Genomic DNA, 18,680 nt, shown 5'->3' on the forward strand with positions numbered 1-18,680 from the left:
GGGACGAGCAGCTCTCAGATGCTTTTAAAGGGCTTCTGCAAGAGGCAGGATGCAGTGTGGTCCCAGCCTTTGGTCTGTATTGCTAGAGTAAAAATTTCCCTACTAACACATTAAAATATATATAGTATTATAGTAACACATAATTACAAAGAGTATATATCCTGACTTGGTGATAAGGAATAGCTGCATTACAGGACATTAATGCTGGTGTTTTCAGCTGGACAAAGTGGGGTTTTGTATCTAGACACCAGGTCTTCTGTACAGAGGGAGTAGGAGGTGCTCGGAGAAAAACCTGGAAAGAAATCCCAGAGAGCTGCAGAGAATTTTTCTCCTCCCAGCTCTTTGCTACACCATGAATAAGTTTCCAAGCCTGAAGAAAACCTTTGCCTTTTACTTCCCTGTGTCTCTTATCCCAGTGTCCCTGTGTCCTGGAAAATGTGGTTGTGCTCTGGGAGGGAGGATAAGGGGGAGAGGACAGAAGAAGTCTTACAGCACTGGAATCCCACCAACTTGTCTGGGCAGCTGTTACTGCTGATTATGTATGCTAGATTCATGCATGCTACATTTCCCATGTTAGCTGCATGGTTTGGAGCCTGCAGTTGCAGAGAAAGGTCTGGGCTGTGTCCTTTCGACTTACTGGCCTGTGCAGTGTGTTGCAGGAACAGCTACAGTTTGCGAGGCACACGACAGATGAGAACCAACGAAAACGGGACTCATACCTGTTTGTTGGCTGCCAAATGCATCTGTCTATCCTTTGTACTCATAGAGTTTCCTTCATGGTAGGGTAGGGTCTCTGCACCTGCGTAAGTTGAATGCTGAACACACTTGGCACAGGCACGAATATGGAAATACTGCCCACCGCCAGATTTGTGCATGCAGTTGCCAAGACAAATATGGGTCGTATCCTGCTGCTATTCAATGCTCAGGACGCCTATTAGGAGTAAATGAAAGTTCTGCATAAAAAAATCAATGGAAAGATTTGACCCCTTTCAAAGGGAGTGGTCTGTGATATAAAATGCACTGCATTTCTTGCGCACTGGAGATAAAACCCACATTATTTTCCTGACTACCCCTTTTTGCTAGCGTGCCCTTTGGAGTGTGCTTTTTCACCCCCCTGTACCTAACTAGCATCCTGAGATGGTTTTCAATAAAGGTGCAGTAAAACCGTTTGGGGGGGGGGTGCTTGGCTGTCTTTTTCACACACTTGTAAATAGTATTGCTAATTATGCACCTGTGAGCTGTTTGCTTGACATACTTTTGATGATATTAGAAAAAATCAGAAATAAAATAAAGGTGTCATTAAGCATGTGGGGTAACCATCATTATACCCACAGGTAAAAAATCAGTCTGAAATCACCTCGGAGGGATGTGGACTGAAAGAAACCGCTAGTTTGGCTGGTGGTTTAGAGGATGTTCTATCGCTGAGCTACTAAATAAATCCCCTTTTGCCCTGCACTGCCTCCAGCAAGCCCTTAGTCTTCCCCACTCTGTCTTCCCCACACTGTTTCTCTATTTTTCCTCATAATCTCAGCCCTGATTCTCTTTTTCCCATTCTTCTGAATGTTGAAGTCATGACCTTTGTGGTTTATAGGCCACAAGAGACTGAGCTAAATGTGTTAGCACAGAGTCAAAACAAGTAATAGCTGGCCAATTAAATTAATAATCCATATTGTTACAATGTTTAACCACGGCTGTTTCCTCAGTGGTCTGTTTAAATCACAGCCAAGTCCTGACCTATTAAAATGAATAACTGGAATTATGAGAAACTCCATTTAATAAACACAGCAAGGAACGCAACACAATCGGTATGAAATATTTATTACCACTTTAAGCAGCAGCTAGTTGAGATTTAAGATTGGATTAATGAAGGGGTTTTAATTTCTGGCTAAGGGTAGAGAGCTTAAACCTGAAGCATTTCCTCGATTTCCTGGTATGGCTTTGCGACGGGCAAGACTCGAGATGGGAGCGTACGATTCGATTCATGCTTTCCCCTCGCAGAGCTCTCTCCAGACACGTTCGATGCAGGAGGAGATCAAAGCAAGCAGGCTCCAGACAAGTGGCTCAAGTGGCTTGAAAAAACCCAGGGGAATAAGGGCTGGAGCACTAGACATGAGCCTTTGGATTTTAAAATGCGCACTCCTGCCAACCGCCGTCCTACGGAGAGCAATGTTAATGGAAGGCTGGTACATTCCCGGTGACAACGGCTCGTGTGCACGCATTTTTTTGCAGTATGTCACAGGGTTAGAGTTGGGGGGGGGGGGGGGAGAAAAAGCTCTTCTCCCTGAAATTTGTCAGACAAATTTTTAAGATGGGAGCAAACCATTCTTATTCCAAATGGCCCAAGTGTTTTTTCTCTGAAGTGCAGAGCTACCAAGGTTTTACTGTTTTTATTCATGCTGCACATTCATCTTCAGGGTTTCTCTACTTAATGCAAAAGCAACTGTTCTTCTTTGCTTGAAATGAAAATGTTGCCAGGGTTGAAAAATACTCTACTGTGCCCAAGCTCAAATGGGGCTGTTATTTTCCTTTTGTTTTCTGCTCCATCTGACGTAGTAACACTGAGCAGGTTAATAACATGCAAATCCTGGCACAATGAAGCTGTTTGGAGGTACCATGTCAAGGGGCCACATAATAATTGCTCCAGGCTACACAGACACCTGGAGCATCGTCTCTGCAATGTTGTATCCTTCCCATCATTTCCACCATAATGGTTCCACGCCACAAATTGGCACAGTCCATCAGAAAGGCCCTGATGCATTAAACCACTGCCCTAATTTGAGAAAATACAGGCTGCTGCCACGGCCTCCAAGGGTCTCGTTTCCAGCAAGTGCTGTGATGATACCAAGAATCACGCACATTTTCTCCTCCCCTCCCTCCTTTGATTCTTAGCGAAAAGCCCCAGCCTGAGAGCTGGAGAGGCAGAGGCTTTTGCAGAGCTATGTGCAGCAGGGCCACAGAGGAGGCAAGTTCCTCCACGCTCTTCTAACACATTTCATCCTGAAGCCGGCAGGACTTGCGACGTGGGGTAGAACAGTTTCAGCACCCATTCAGCCTCTTGGGTAAGGTTGGCCAGCAGAACCTCTCACCTCTTGTGCTGGCAGCCTCATTCTGCTGTGAACTCGATTACAGCAATGGCTCTCTCACCTGTACAAAGCAGTGGACAGCATTTCTGTGTGTGCTCATCACGTTCTCGGCACAAGCTTGTCCCATACCTGGGACCGCTCAGCTGAGGGATTGCTCATGTCTGTTTTTTCCTGGCTCAAGCCATTGCAGATTTCTGCAGTGCAGCACTGGACTTCAGGGGCTGAGAGGAGTCTGAGCGCCGGGCTGGCTCGGCCCCTGCAATGCACAGCAGCCAAGAGGAGGAGCCAGCAGATGATGCCCTGGTGGTCACTAGAGGCCAATGGCAAAGCCAGGACAGAACATCAAATTCCTGGGTGTTTTCTTTTCATCACAGATTTATTTTGGGAAGTACATGCACATGAATATATTAACCTGGATATTTCCAATGCTTTAAATTAAAAATGAACTTTTTTTTTTTTTTAGTATGTTTCCAGTGTTGTAAATACACAGGATATACAACATACAGAGCATGCAGCAATGGTGCATCTCCAGAAATACGTACCAAGTTACTTGCGTCCTGAACAGTATGTAAGAACATAAGGATGTGAATGGACGTGACAGTGACACGGCTGGGCTGGGTCTTCAGTGTCCCAGACTTGCACCAGGCATGAGTGGGAACAGCTCCGCCCCCAGAAGACCACTTTGGCTGAGGAAGCATGGTGCAAGCTCTTAACCAGAGGCTAGCATGGGTGAGCCCTGATAGCCCACATCTTTGTCTTGTAGGAATACCAGGAAAATCTGCCAGCCTTTACACCTTCCAGGATCAGGACCAAAAATTACGGCTATTTTACTATCTTGCTCCATTTTTGTGGATTTATTCTGTGTTATCCTTCCTGATCTTCTAGGCTCCATTTCACATTGCTTCTTGCTGTTCTTCCTACAGTTTCCTTCACAGCTTCCTCTAGAAAGAAGTGCACAACTATCTGAGATGTTAGAACATTTCTTTGACATCACATTGCCTCATCACTTTCCCATGTTTCTCTGCTCTTATAACAAGCCTCAGAAAGCCCTTTATGTTGCTTATATATCCAGCATGTAAATTTTAATTTGGGTTTATGTACCTGTTTCTAGCTGCATCTCAGCCTTCCCCAGGCAGGTCATCAGCCCCTCTGCCAGGATATACCTCTTGGTTTTCCCTACTTAAAAGCTAGTTTCAGACCAAATGAGACCTGGCAAACAGCAGTTTAAATGTTATTACCTTGTTCAATGGCCTCGCTCCTGCTGGAGTGGGTGCCAAGGAGCTCCCAACAGCATTTTAGGTCATTTGGTTGCTTGTCCTGCACCCTGCAGTGGCATCTAAGTAGCCCCTGTGACTCTTCAGTGGCAGGATGAATGGCCAGGGCAGATGAAGGGACTTTCCCAAGGCTGGAAAAGGCAGCCTGGGACCTCCCAGTTCTTCCACAGTTCTGCGAACCCTGATTGCTTTCAGCATGCTTGAAAATCACAGAGCTGTAGGGAATAGGCAGTTTATATATAGGGTAGATTTCCTGGAAGCCAGAAATTAATGTTTTTTATTTAGACTTTTAGCAGAATTACCACGAGGAATGAAAATCTGTCAGACTACCTTGCAGAAAAATGCATATGTGAATCTACCTGAGCAAAAACCCTATCCAAACTTTTTCCTCAGTTTCCCTTTGCCACCAAGCACTGAATACCTTCCGCCTGAGCCTGCTGTTCTGGGGAGCTGACTCTGTGGTGGCACAAGCACCAGTGCAAGAGCTGCTGGTGTCCTGAGCCCAATAGTTGAGAAATCTGATCTCAGTGGGATTACGGGACATGATACTTAAAATATCAGTGGTATCTGGAATTAGGTCTCCTAACGCTGGCCACCCCAGTGGAGCTGCGATGGGATCAGCAACCAGGGACCCTGAGGACTTTTAGTCTGGCCATGTTTGCACAGTGTGGGTTAGCCCAGGGGAAGAGCTGCTCTGACGCTTACTGAAGACCGCAGTCAAGCTTCTGCATGATCAGTGGACATCGGCAGCGAGGCTGAGGCAGGTCTCATGCCTGAATGTTGAATCATTTTTCTTAGGTGATAGAAAGAACGTCTGGGTTTGATGGAGGTGATCTCCGAGCCAGTATAATGTTATATAGCATACCAACGGAGGACCAGTCAGGTGGCAGCTTGATTTTATTCTGTGCCTATTTCTCCCTATCATCCTTCAGTGATTTCCCCTCCTCTTTTGTATGAAAGGTATAGGAAAGGAAAGTTTGCCTGAATGACTGGATTTGGATGTGAAGTGTTTAGGAGACCTCGCTAGCAGCTTGTGGTGCTGGTTTGCTTGTTACAAATGAATTCACGAGCTTAATGGAAACATAAAAGGCAGGTCAGGAAAAAAAAAAAAGCGCAAAAAAAGAAAAACTGTAAAAAGTAATGAAAAATATTAATTGGTCCAATATAATTTAAATATAAATATTGCTATTTAATTCCACTGTTCTCTTTTGGAGTGTGATAATGTTGTTGTTATTGGATGTTGTTATTTTTAAAAGGAAGTAATATGACACCCCATTTAATTTCCCCTGAAACAAAACAATCTGGCTTACCAAATATAGCCTGACAAAGAAAAATAGAAATCTCCTGATCAAAGATCCAAGAGTGCAGTGCTCCACCTTAAATCCCTCCCACCTATTAGGCCCCCCTTTAGACAAGACAGAGAAACAAATTTCTCACACATCAATGATGCCTCCATAATCAATTTCAAATAGCCCCTTGCATAGGGATGCAAATCTTAGCTTTCTCTTAATAAAGCATTTTAGAAGATGGATGTACTGATCTGATATTATTAAACGAAAAGTGGTCTCTTTTTAATCTAGAGATGCAGGGGCGTTAGTAACAGAGTGAATCAAAGGCCTGGTCTCTTTCTCTTCCTAATTATCAATAGTGTTTTATAATCTTATTAATATTGATACACAGTATACTGAAGATCTGTTAACGTATAATGTATGTGGAGGATAATTAACGAGATACGAGTCAGATCAATCGCCTATTTGACAGCAAACGGTGTGTGGCTTATAAATTATACATATGCTAGGTATGGCTAGAAATGTTTAAAGTTTCAGTCCAATCCTTCCAGTACAGCACTGGGAAAACTGATGAACTTAAAGGCACAGTCCCTTGCCTGTTAGGTTTATACTGTACACTCAGAGGAATAACTCTTATTTAAAAATCAAAGAGTTCCATTAACTGCCAAGATCTCAAAGCAGCACAGAAAACACACCTTCTCCTTGTGAAGTGCAGCTAAACAAAAGGCAAAATCTTGTAAGAAAAAGGATGATTAATAAAAGTGAGGTAATTTTCCTTTTGATTTCTGAGAGGAGGTAGCATGCAGGATGTTCCAAATGACAGAAATGATCCCACATCTTCGCACTGGCCTTTAACAAGGTTAGACTTGCTAGTGCAGTAAATACAATTAATAATCCCAATTAATATTGCATGTTTTGGTAGGTTTGAGAGCATGAAAGCTTTCCACAGATTACTCTTCACTCCCCAAAGCAGACGCGGCGTGATGAGACGAAGGGATGGAAATGTGGAAATAAAACTTTCCTTTTTTGTTGTTGCAGAGCTCTTGATAAGCATGGGGCTGAGATGAAAGGAGATGTCAGGTTTAACAAAAATAACATATTATTATTATTAATAATTTACCTCAGGGGTACGACCCAGTGCAATAATGACTGCTCGAGGCTGTGAAACTTCACCAACATTGTGAAATGGCTCAGACTTGCTCAGCTTTTCCACAGTAGACCTTGGGGCAAGCTGAGCCATGGTGCAAGGGGATGTGATTCCCAAGGTGGAGAGACTGCATCAGTCCCTTGTGTTTCGTGTAGGAAGGCGTGGATCAGATTAACTAGCTAGAAATTCAGCTTCCTCTGGAATCAAACTTTTATTGATGTCGGTGAGAGTTTTGTTTGAAGAAAAGTATAGGCAGTGCCATGCCAGATCATGCCTGAGATAGGACACACCTTGCCCAGTGCTCTCCCTGACAGGAACTGACACCCAACGCTGTAGAGAAAGGCACAATTTGGGGCTGCATGCAGCCATGGTGTGGATTAATTCCCCCCATAGCACATCCCATCACTGGATGTGACACGGGAAGGACACAGTTGGTGGCTGCAGCCCTCCTGGTTGCTGTCATCAACACATCACATACCTTGTAAACCTGCCTCACAAAAAACTTTTCAGTAGGCATCTTTGGCCTTACAAGATCTTTTTTTACCCTTACACCTAACAGTAAATGGTTAACCACAAAAGCAGACTTGTTTTTTGTCTGTTTGTTTGTTTTCCTTTAACCCCCACCCCCAACAGATATATAAGCTGTATGTCTGCATAAACCCCCTCTTTTTAAGGCAAACCAAGAGATCTTCCTCAGTGGCACTCACAACAACACAAGCCCCAAACGCGTCCCTAAACACAGCCTTTTTTTAAGCTGGATATTCAAACCCACCCAATTTACCCCAGGAAATCCAATGGCTCTTAAGAGCATTACCTGAAAACTAGTTTGCACAAGCTTACAGTTTGTTTGTAATTAAGCTTTTTACGTATGACTATTTGTGAGCTCGTGCTTATTGCAACAGAAGCCCTGCTCCACAGACCGGAGCCCCAGCCCGGCTACCAGCAGCAATACCTGGATACCGCAGAAGAATTGCATGATGGAGTCTCTCAGGATTAGCCAAGCCTGTCTTGACTCATCCTTTGTACAGCCCTTGTAGGGCCATCTCTGTCAAAACACCCAGCCTGTCTACGGTGTGGCTAGTAGAAGATTTGCCTTGTCAAGGAAAATGGGGGTAAATTGTTTTACACTTTGCCAGGTGAAGTGTTAAAAGGATCCATCATGGGGAAGGACAGGAAAGGCTTGCTACATTACAAAGCCATTACTTAATGGTCATGCGGTCCCTTGAGCCAAAACTTAAAGTAAATTATTTAAATTACAGTATCATGCCCTTTCCCCTGAGAAGTTCATAGGGCTGTGCTGGCATGAATGAATGAATGCCTCCAGATGAGGCAGCCAAGGCACACAGCAGTTCAGATCAGAGGGCTCAACATGGCCATAACTTCAAGAAAATGGACCCCAAGCTGAAAGCAGCAACAGTTTTGATGCAAGTGAATTCCTCACAGTCTCTCAAGATGAGTCAGTAGCTAAATCAAGTAAAACTGCTCTGGTCTCCTGACTCTCCAGCCCTGTATTTGAACCATTAGACTCATGCTTCCTTTTGTCCATTAGTGGCTTCATTTCTGTCTCATAGTATTAATTCAGGTTATGCTGCTTGCAGTGCTCCATATAAATGAGTTTAAGACCACACAGGTTCACAGCAATTGATGTGTTCAGAAAATGGTATTCTGTCTCACTCACACCTTCTCATAAAGGACCTACTGTAAGATTTTTGTGTTCTGTTCCCTGATTAAGTTACTGGTGTAGTAATGGCCTGGACAAAGTCAGGGCTCACCTGCTAAGGGTTCACCTCAGCCTGTCCCCTGACATGCTCTGTAAGTTGCCTTCGTTCCCATTTTATACTTCCCTTTTTTGTTCCATTTTCTTGACACAGTTTAGCCTTGGTTAACTATATTGAAATAATACATCAAAAATATTCCTAACGGTAGGTCAAAACTTCTTCTCCAGATAAGTGCTCTAATCATGTGTTTTTGCTGAATCTTTCTCAATGGAAAGTCAAGATCAGAAGTCTTCCCTTCGTCCCTCTTTTCCCTAGACAGGAATATCCATCCACGAGTGCTGTGACCATACTGTATTATCCTCCACAATTTCCAAGTAAAAAAAAAAAAAATAATGAGCTTATTTTTTTAAACCCAGACCCTTGAAGGAAAGACCAAAGTATCCCATTTGGATATTCTCTGGCTAATGCCGGTCCAGGAACTGATCTTTAAATACCGTTCTGTAACACAAAACACAATGACTTAGCATTAAAGATAGCAGGAAAGTTGAGGTACAAATCAGCTACAGGAAGGAACAAATTAACAATAGGAAGGAAGCAGCAAGTTCAGATAACGGGGCGCTGTGCTGGTCTGCAATGCCTGGAATGAAGACATCCCCCTCCTGCCCGAAGCAGGCTCCAGCATGCCCATGGGTTAGGCTGGTCTGACACTGAAAGGCTGTGAGATATTTATGGCCCAGTGAGCATCAGCCTGAGGCCATACAATCAGAGCAATTGGATCGCATTTTGGAGGGGCAATTTCACAATACTGAGTGTTTTCATGCAAAATCGAGGGTGCAGTGCATCCCACTGACCCGTCCCCACCAGCTTGGGAAACCAGCCCCATGGCTGAGACTTGCTAGGTCAAAACTGGAGGTGATGGGGGGGCAGACTCTGCTTTTCACCCCCAGGGAGAGGTTGGGAGGATCAGCCAGCAGGCAGCCTCCCCTGGCTAGGGGCTGCTTGGGAAGCTCAGAGCGCAGCCATCAGCTGGCCAGGGGCAGCTTTAGGGCCTAAGAGGCCTGCTGAGCTGTGCTTTCTCTTCCCTGCCCTGCTCCTCCCACTCTCCCTTACACTCTTCTTTTGTCTGCTCTAAATTGCAGTTTGATGCTCATTACCAAGTCAGCAAGTGTTAATGAGCAAGGAAAAGGAGGGCACCCAGTGCATGGAGGCAGAGCGGGGAGGCAAGGGCCGCAAGGAGCTGGCGGGAGGGCCGCACCGCCATGGCACCGCTGAGAGGCTGGCACTGCAGGCCAGGCCTCAACGCGCCAGGTTCAACAGCTTCCTTGCAAACACTGCCTTTTTATACATGGGCATTCACCTCTTCAGGCACCCCTTCACTTGTAGGGGTAAATGAAGTGGAGAAGATTTGGGAATGGGCTCAGGGTGGCAGTGTGGAAGGCAGGGGGTGTTTGGAGGCTGCAGGCACCCCGAAGCCCCCACCCTGCCAGGGCAGACTTGTCACCCCTGGAGCATGGCTACCCCTAAGGATGCTCTTTGCTCAGCTAAACTGCTCTGCAACAGCTCCCTGTCTCCTGGCCTGTGGAGGTTTTGTCAGTGGATGTCACAGAGCTGGCATGACAGAGTCCACGTCCTACCTCTAGGCACGCCGATTTATATTCCAGTACCTTTCTCAGTGGTTTGTGATAACGTGCCAGACTGTAAACCCGAGCGGCTGAGGCCCTGGCACACTTCCCTTTCTGCCAACTGTTGTGAGTGGAGGTGGGATGCCGAAGCTTTCGTGAGCTGCAGCTACACCAGCGAGAGTGGTGTGCCGAACCCCGAGGCGGCTGCACCCAATTCCCTTTAATCGGTTTAGTTAGAACCGGTACAACTTCCCAGCGCCTATAAATCCTCAGGGAATCTTATTTAAACCTTTCAGGGTTGAAACGCTTTCTCCTCCCTAAAGAAACACTGTTTTACAATGAGATAAGTTTAATGGGGTGTCCGTAAAGCAGAACTGAGCACCTTGGCAGTATCCAAGTCTAAAGCACACAGGTAGTAAATGGTTTGCAGGTTGCATCATTTCCTGGAGTCCTTGGACAGAGTATCTTTACATCTTCTTGGGATCAGACATGGTGCTTATAATTTTATCAAGAGTCAGAATATGTTTTTAAGGAGCTCTGCCTAGCCTGGAACACTGATGTTCAAACTGAGTAAGAAATGCTTTTCAGAGAAGAGGTGCACATCCTGGCAGTGGTCTGGAGGCTGACCTGTGACCTCATGGTATTTCGTGCCCCGCTCTGTGCATCAGCTCTGGAGGGAGTTACAAGCAATGCCCTCCTTCGTACAGAGACACTTAATAATCAGCCTGGCCTGCTCTAGCAAATACTAGGTGAATGTATGAAAGATCCGTGCTTTTCCCCTAGCTAGTGCAGTTAACTAGGAAGCTTTACTTATTGAGTAAAGCTGGAGTTTTACAAAAAGCTCATTTCCCAAGTAGGCAACAAAGGAAGAGAGGAGAAATTTTAAAGGCCTCAGCACCCTGGGTGCTTGCTGAAAACTAAGTCCTTTTGAGAATCTGACTGTTAAGGTGTCACCATGGGAGTTAGCAGAAGCATTGAGCACTTGAGAAAAGCAGACATGAGTTTCATTGCCTGAAGGTATACTTACCTAGAATTTCTTTCTTAGGATAAGACTTCAAGAGAAAGTGGCTCTAACATCGTGGGTTGCTTCTTTCTCCTTTCTTTCCCCCCTCCCCGCCCCCGGCCCCTTCTCACTCTTCACTCAGACAGTTCAGCTCACTGAACCACTAGAAAAGTATTCACATTTTTTCACCAGCTGGGTTTTCTACACTGTGGTGGACTATTTCAAAGCAGCACTGAGCCTGATGCAAAGGACGTAGTGCACAGGAAGGTGAGGTGGTGTGAGGAATACCCTGCAAGATCAGCTCATCCATCCACCCAAAAGGCACAAGATGCTCCCACCACACCATATGCAGCTGTGTGGGCTCACCAAACCCCCACAAAACAGCTGCTGAGACGGGTGGCTGCGGTGGCTTTGGTAGCAGCTGGACCACTCTGAAAAGATGGTATACATTATGGGTGCTTGAAATCTCTTGAAAAGCTGGCACTGCTAGAGAAAGAAGGAAGGTGTCAAGTCAAGTTGGCCTAATTCCACTTTAAAATCATATTGTAGCCACTTATGTACAATACAGACACTATTTTGTTTCTCTTCTCTCGGTAGCTGTGGACTTGAGGGCAGACCAATTGTTTTGCGTCTTTAAATTCACACAGAACCAAAGGAATGATTTTTCCATTTACTTTCTAGATGCCTTATTTTAATGAAAGATGCGAACACCCCACAGCGACTTCATTCTAACTAAACAAAAGCAACTCCCGTCTTACGAACAAGACCAGCAAATTAGAAGTTGAGTCTTCTTTTTCCATCAGTTTACCACTCTTCTAATCCTCCTCCCATCTTTTCAAATCCTTGAGGGAAGCAGATGAGCTTTAAGCATGCCCCGAAGGTCGCTGCAGATGTGTGTTTGTACATACACATTCACTGGAACCTTTGCACTTTGCTAATCTGTGTGGGTCATGACGAGCATACAAACCCCAGCCACCTCTCTCCTCAGCAAAGATTTACTGGTCTATGCAGAGTGAAGACACTATTGTTGAGACTGCATTGACCTCTTGAAATGTACTATAGAATATTCACTCATCTCCTGTGAAGTATTGTCGTAAATAAACTGAGTCACATCAATGAATGAAGTACATTTCATGTCATAATACATAAATTCATTTGCTTTGCAAATTGCAGGACACTGTAACCAGCTGACTCATTGAAAAATACAATACAGTTTTGGAAGATAAGCTGCTAAGTAAAAAAACTGTGTATTACACACGTAGATACTAAGTTGCTAAAAATACTGCATATATCAAAATGCTATCTGTGTAGTAATTGCAAAACCACTGATTAATCATTTTATCGTGCACCTTTGCCTTCCTCTGTTTGCTGTTCACCAAGGGTTCAGTCTAATTCCTGAATACTTCATCAGCATTGGAGCTTTGTACTTATGAAAAGAAAGTGAAATTTTGGATGTGATGGAAATCAGTGAGAAAATGCAGTTGAATTTAAGGGGACCAGAATGCTAGTGAGTCCTGGAAAGTCCTAAAGTGCAACATCTAAAACTGAAAAAAATCAAACCCGCTAGAGGATTAAAGAGCATAATCCTCTACATTTCAAAGGGGAAAAATGTACATACATATTGTGATATCTGTGTAATGATATTTTGAGTCCTACAGTAAAATATTGCCTGAGATTTTTTCTTTATGCTACAATTTGACATTCTTGGATTTGCCAGCTGAAGTCCTGAAAGCACTTATGCTTGCATTTATTTTTCACTTATGTGTCTCATCCTCCTGAAGTTTTAGGACCTAGTTGTTGTTGTAAAGTAGAGTACATGCATAGGAAGAAGGTCTAAGCATCATGTGACCACCAGCAAAAGCTTTGTAGCACTGAAAGGGGAAGAAACTGAGGATAGGATGGTCAGATATTGGGAGAGGTTGTCAAGAGAGATTGTGGTGTCTTCATCCTCGGAAATATCTAACCCCCGTGGGCAGCCCACTGCAGCCGATACTGCTCTGAGGTGTTGGGGCTGGATTAGACAACTTCCAGAGGTGCCTGCCCACCTCAGCCACGCTGTGACTGTGCGATCTGTGTGCACCTGAGAGCCAGAATAAGATTGGCATTTTGTGTGCTAAAAATTGCTGCATTGTTACACACAGCAAAATAATGTGATGAGAATGCTGTAGCATACGTTGCAATGCTTCTCTTCTTTGAAAGTCAGTGTTTGATATGTGGCTGTTAGAAAGCAGTATTTTTTTAAAAGTCAGTGCAGTCTCTCAAATGCATTTCTTGGGCTTTTTAGATCTCTCGTTTCTTAATGCACTCAAATGCTAAGCACCATTCGAAATTCATGTCAATATATCTATTGACATCTTTCTTGCTGTTTTCCTCTTCTTCTATTCTCTGTGGTATCAGTCTTGCCAACCGCTCCTGAGATCTTTGGTTATGATCTAGCAAAGCCCTTAAGCACATGCTTAACTTTTAAGAATGCAAACAGTCTTTGTGAATTCAGCAGGACATTTCCTTTGGCTGCTTTGCTGGGCGGGGGCCAAAGCGCTCAGTGCTCTATATACAGATCGAAATATAATAATTCACACACAGTTAGTTAGAAAAATCACTGCAGAGTGTAGAATAAATTGGAACAGATTTTTCCCAGCCCTTTCACAGAATTTGGCCATGAAACACTGCAGAATTCTACCAGTTCTGAATATAGTTTATAAATTAACGGAATTCAATTCATCAGCGTATGTCATGGAAAATATCTGCTTTATACACAAAGTTACTTTCACATGCACGTTTTCTCTCTCACGCACATACACACACATACAAGATCTAAGCCTACTTGACTGCACTGCAGACTCAATGTCTTATAAACTGTATTCCTCATTAAATGTCATAACTTAGAGCTTCTCCTAAGGTTCAAAAAAATCCACACAAACTGCTAAGTAGAAGTTCATGATAATGCAAAGTTCTTAAAGAACATTGAGGAGAGAGTTGTATAGAAGTTCAATAGCAGTCTGCAGGTAAGTGCAAACAATGCGGAGATGCAAACACGAGACCAGCCTAGCTGGGTCAGATCAAAGGTCTATGTTCTTGTTCTACCAGGTGCCCAGATAAGGGCACAAGAACAGGGTAAATATATCATGGCATTGATATATCCCAAGTTTTTTTTTTTCCTTCCAGCAATTCCTTCCTGTTGTTTCCAGCAATCTGTGACTCACGTCTTCCCAAGCTAGAAGTGGTACACCAATGTTTACTACTACTTCCTTTATTTATTTTATTATTTTATTTTATTTTATTTTATTTTATTTTATTTTATTTTATTTTAATCTCATCTCTTTATTAATCTGTGTAAACTTCTGGCATTCACAAAATCCTGTGGCAAGGAGTTTCACAACTTGACCAAGTCTGTGAAAGAGTACCACCAAACACTTGCCATTTGTTTTGAACATGCCACTTGATTGCTTCCTCCTATGGATGAACTAAAGGCAGCAAAAGACACAGTCATTCTTTACTCACTTTCCCTGTGCCGTTCATGATTTCATATTCTACTCTAATATCCCTCCTCTGCCAGCTCTTTTCTTAGCTGAAAAATCCTCCCGCATTTAATCATTCCCTGTAAGATTCTTTGTACAAAGGAAGAGCTGAGGTGCTGTAGGAGGCAAGCTGTCTGCTTCAACAAGGTGTTTTTAGGGGAATTTGAACTCCCAGACTAATGAGACCTGGACCAAGACGTTTTTCAAGTTGTGATTACTTAAACTTTTGCATTGTGGTAATGAACAGCTCCTCATGCATCTCCTAGAGTCTGTATGCAGCTAGCTGTGAACTGTAAAATAATGTCATACATGAATGGCAAAAGCGAACCATCCTTTCTTTTTACTGCTAAAGTGAGAGAGACATTAAGTGAAAAAAAAAAAAATTGTCAGAGTTGTTTGTGTGAAGTGTTCTGCTGGTCCTGAGAGCTATTGTCTGTCTTTGTATCGTTGGAGGTATAGCAGTGGAAGATTGAATGGTGGAGGTGAGGCCAGTTTCTTCCTCAACATATTTACTTCCAACTTGCTTTGTGGGTTTTTGTGTGGTTTGTGTGTGTGTTGTCTCTTAGCTCATTGTATACTACCCTCGGATTTAGGCAGAAGAACTGGCCAACAAACAACACAACTAGCAAAAATTGGATTATACATTCTAACGAGCTATCCAAAACAACAAAATAAGCAAAGAAACAAACAGGTAAACAAAACCCGGCTTTCTTGTGTCATGCTAAAATTCCTGTTAGCAGAGTACTGTTCATATTCAAGACTGCAAGATTATCTCCAGCTCCAATAGCTGATATTCAGATATGCTTCCAGATGAGTCTTCTCTTCTGACCAAGGCAGTTGTTGTTAACCTGCCTTGATTTCCCATAAGCAGTTCTTATTGTTTCATTTGTTCCTGCAGCACTGGTTCAAGTGTTCAGGTCCTAAATCTTCTATCTCTGCTCTAATGATTTTAGACCATGAGATGTGTCCCTAAAACACCCACATGAATTGAAGATAATGCACAGCTTTTATTTGCAAGTGCTTTACCTTATGAACCTCAGTTCAATATTAAAGTGGAATGAAATCTTGGCTTCACGAGAGCCAGTAGCAAAGCTCACACTGATATCAAGGATTTGGGGAATCTGCTGACTCCTTCTGCCCTGCCAAGTGCTGCAAGTCTGTTTGTGCTGATGTCTAAAATGAGACCTGAGGCAGAAACACAAGGATTGAACCTGAGATAGAAATGCAAGGGCTCAACCTAAAAACTTGGTGCTGCTCTGTGAGACTCTGTAACTTACATTGTGTCTCCTAATGGACATTCTTACTCTCTCTCTCTTTTTTTTTTTTTTCTTGGCTGCTTTTGAGCATTTCTGATGGGCCCCAGCAGAGTGAGCACTGGCTGTGCATCCAAATGTACCAGGTACAGTGCATCTGCACGCTGCACTGGGATGTTAATGAATGTTGGCAGCAGGAGATTGGCAAAGGAAGAGTCCTGTAAGAAAAGCCTTTTCTTTAAAAAAGTTCTTCTGTGTCCCATGGCTGGGGAACAGGGTTTAGTGCATGTCCAATAGGTTGCAGACTGACTTTTCATCACTGTGGCTGTGCATTTGTTTCCTGTTGTCCAAAGTGTTGGTATAAACCTTGCACAACAGTCTGGAAGTGCCAGGTCTCCAGAGCATGGGCTCTGAGGTACACCTGGTATCTGCTCTGCCTTTTTCCACAGCCAGGAATCCAGCTTAATACACGTGACTGAACCCGAGTCTCTGGGATATGTCTCTGCTGTCCCATGTGAATAACAAAATTCCATTAGCTTTTTTCATAGGGTTTGCTTTCATGTCCTTCATTAAAACATTAACAGTGTTGCTCTACTCTCTGTTCTAGCTGTGGCTGGCTTCCTTTATGCAATATATAAATACGAATACATTCCTCCTGCACAAGACGGTGTACTACAAATGTATATTGAGTGGTAGGACAGATGACCTCCAAGGTAACAGTGGGGGGCATGGATACAGTTCCTACATGATTCCAGGCCAGGCCAGGCCAGACTTGGTGTGATTAACTATCATTAGCACTTGAAGCTCAGACAATGGCGTATTCTAAGTATGTGGGTGGTTTCAATCCATTTCCCAGTGGGCAAGTGTCCGCATGACAAAAGCACCTCTAGAATCAGCACTAGGCAGCACATCGGCTGCTTACCCAGCGAAACTGATGGAAACGAACCCAAGACAGGGATGCTCAAAGGAACCCAAGACAGGGATGCTCTCCTGTTTCTAGGGAAATGTTTTCAGGATGGATTTGTGACAAACTGATGGGGAAGTCCTGCTGCTTGGCCGTTCTTGCTGAGGTGTTAACATGGCACCATTCCCATTCCCAAAAGATGTGTTTCACCCCTGACAAGGTATGGGGTATGATTGCAAGGTATGGTATTGCTGTTTACACATGTATGTGCATGGTTGTGAGCTGAGGTGTGCTGCACTGTCAGTGCCATATCACTCACTGTATGGCCTTCTGAACTCTTCTGCTGCTAGCATTTTACTTCTGAACGGGGAAAAAAATGGCCACATTTTAATCACGGAGCCCTATTTTCTTAGAGGTAGCTCTTTCCACAAAGATACAGTCTATGAAATCCTTTAGTCACAAGAAATAAAGCCAATGATTGATTTGTATTCTACAATGTACCCTCTGGCTAAAACCAAGTTATAAGTACCAAATGGTTGAGACGGGGCTTGTGAAAGGGCAGTTATGTGAGTGGCACTAGAAGGAAAATGTTAATAAAGGGCAGTCCATTGAACGGAGGTTAAATACTTTCATACTTCTCAGCCAACCCAGAAATGTCCCTGAATTCTCATTAAAAAGTGCTCTTCATAATCCACTGTTTTACCTCATTAAGGAAGGGGAATCTTCAGGATCAAGAAATATCACTTCATTGAGGAGAAATAAAGGTAACAGGGATATAAGTTTAAAAAGATTCTGTATTCTTTTTGTTTTCCTTACCCATTTGGCTTGCCTCTTTGTTCTTTTGTCTGTGCTTTATTTTATTTTTAATTTTTATTGTTTATTTATTTATTTTTAGTGAGTGAACTCAGAGAAGTTTGGAGGCTTGTCCCTAACCACGTGCCAGCTCTTTGGTGCCCCCGAGGCAGAACCATGTCAGGAGTGCAGCCAGTCATCCCTCAGACCGCCGCCATGGTGAGTCCCGGCCTTACGGCCAGCCCTGCTCATCCTCCTTCTCCTACCCCATTGCCCTCCACAGTGCCCTATGGGAACAGACAGAGCCTCACCCCAATAAGTGTCTGAGGCTTTGGGGTTCTCCAGACTGACCTGGAAGTCTTAAAGGGAAAAAAAAATCCCAATATACTGGGAAAGGACTTAACAAAAGTCTGTGGGTGTTGTGTCATGGCTTGAGATTGTCTTGATGTCATCAAGTCTAGCTGAATGAGAGGTAGCTTGCAGGAGTTTATAGTAGGCCCCCAGTACAAAGTTTGATGTTAATCAGTGTCCTTCGCTGATGGCAGTTTGGATCTGTGCTTCAGTTTATCCTGCAGTTGTGCTAGTTTTTGTTGTGCCCCTCAAGACAACATGAGCTTTGGAATGCCTTCAGGATGCTAACACCTAACCTCTAATGTAGGCCTGTAGAATGTCCCAGTAAAGTTTGCTCTGTATTATCATTTGCCAAAAAAATTGACATTTTTGATAAAAATGGTGTGAATTAACAGGTTGAGACTAGCATAAGGATGCACGTGTGTTCAGCAGAAGCCTTACAATGGACAGTCGGATGCATCAGAATGGAGATATCCTCTCAGAGGCCTGTAGGGCACTGGCCTGACATACCTGATACATGACTGACCTCCAGGAAACTGGTGCAGGGATGGTGCCTTCCTCCCTAAAATGTGGTGTCACACCTGCAGGAGAGCTCTCTCCTGCATTAGAGTACCACATATACCTTGATTTCAAGTTATATAAAATGTAAGCCAACATTTTCTTTAAATTTAAAATTAGGATAAAAGAGAATTTTTATAAGTGCATGACCTTAATACCCATTTAGTT

At 43.7% G+C, this 18,680-nt stretch overlaps 1 protein-coding gene across 2 annotated transcripts in view; it reads left to right on the plus strand.

Annotated features, from left to right (window-relative positions):
• Window positions 1-18,680, plus strand: part of LOC308197493 (uncharacterized protein) — a 34,871-nt gene that overhangs the window by 9,834 nt on the left and 6,357 nt on the right. The window contains exons 1-2 of one of the 2 annotated variants that reach the window (XR_013952984.1): window positions 88-17,031; window positions 17,707-17,822. Coding sequence is in view for 1 of the 2 variants with exons in the window: in XM_080598016.1 (XP_080454142.1) it covers window positions 17,707-17,709 (3 nt within the window). In the remaining variant the exon portion in view is untranslated. Of the gene's footprint in view, window positions 1-87; window positions 17,032-17,706; window positions 17,823-18,680 lie in introns of those variants that run through there. The other variant, XM_080598016.1, reaches the window with a different exon arrangement.

This window comes from Anser brachyrhynchus, assembly GCF_964034855.1.
Source record: "Anser brachyrhynchus genome assembly, chromosome: 6".
NCBI classification, from domain to species: Eukaryota; Metazoa; Chordata; class Aves; order Anseriformes; family Anatidae; genus Anser; species Anser brachyrhynchus.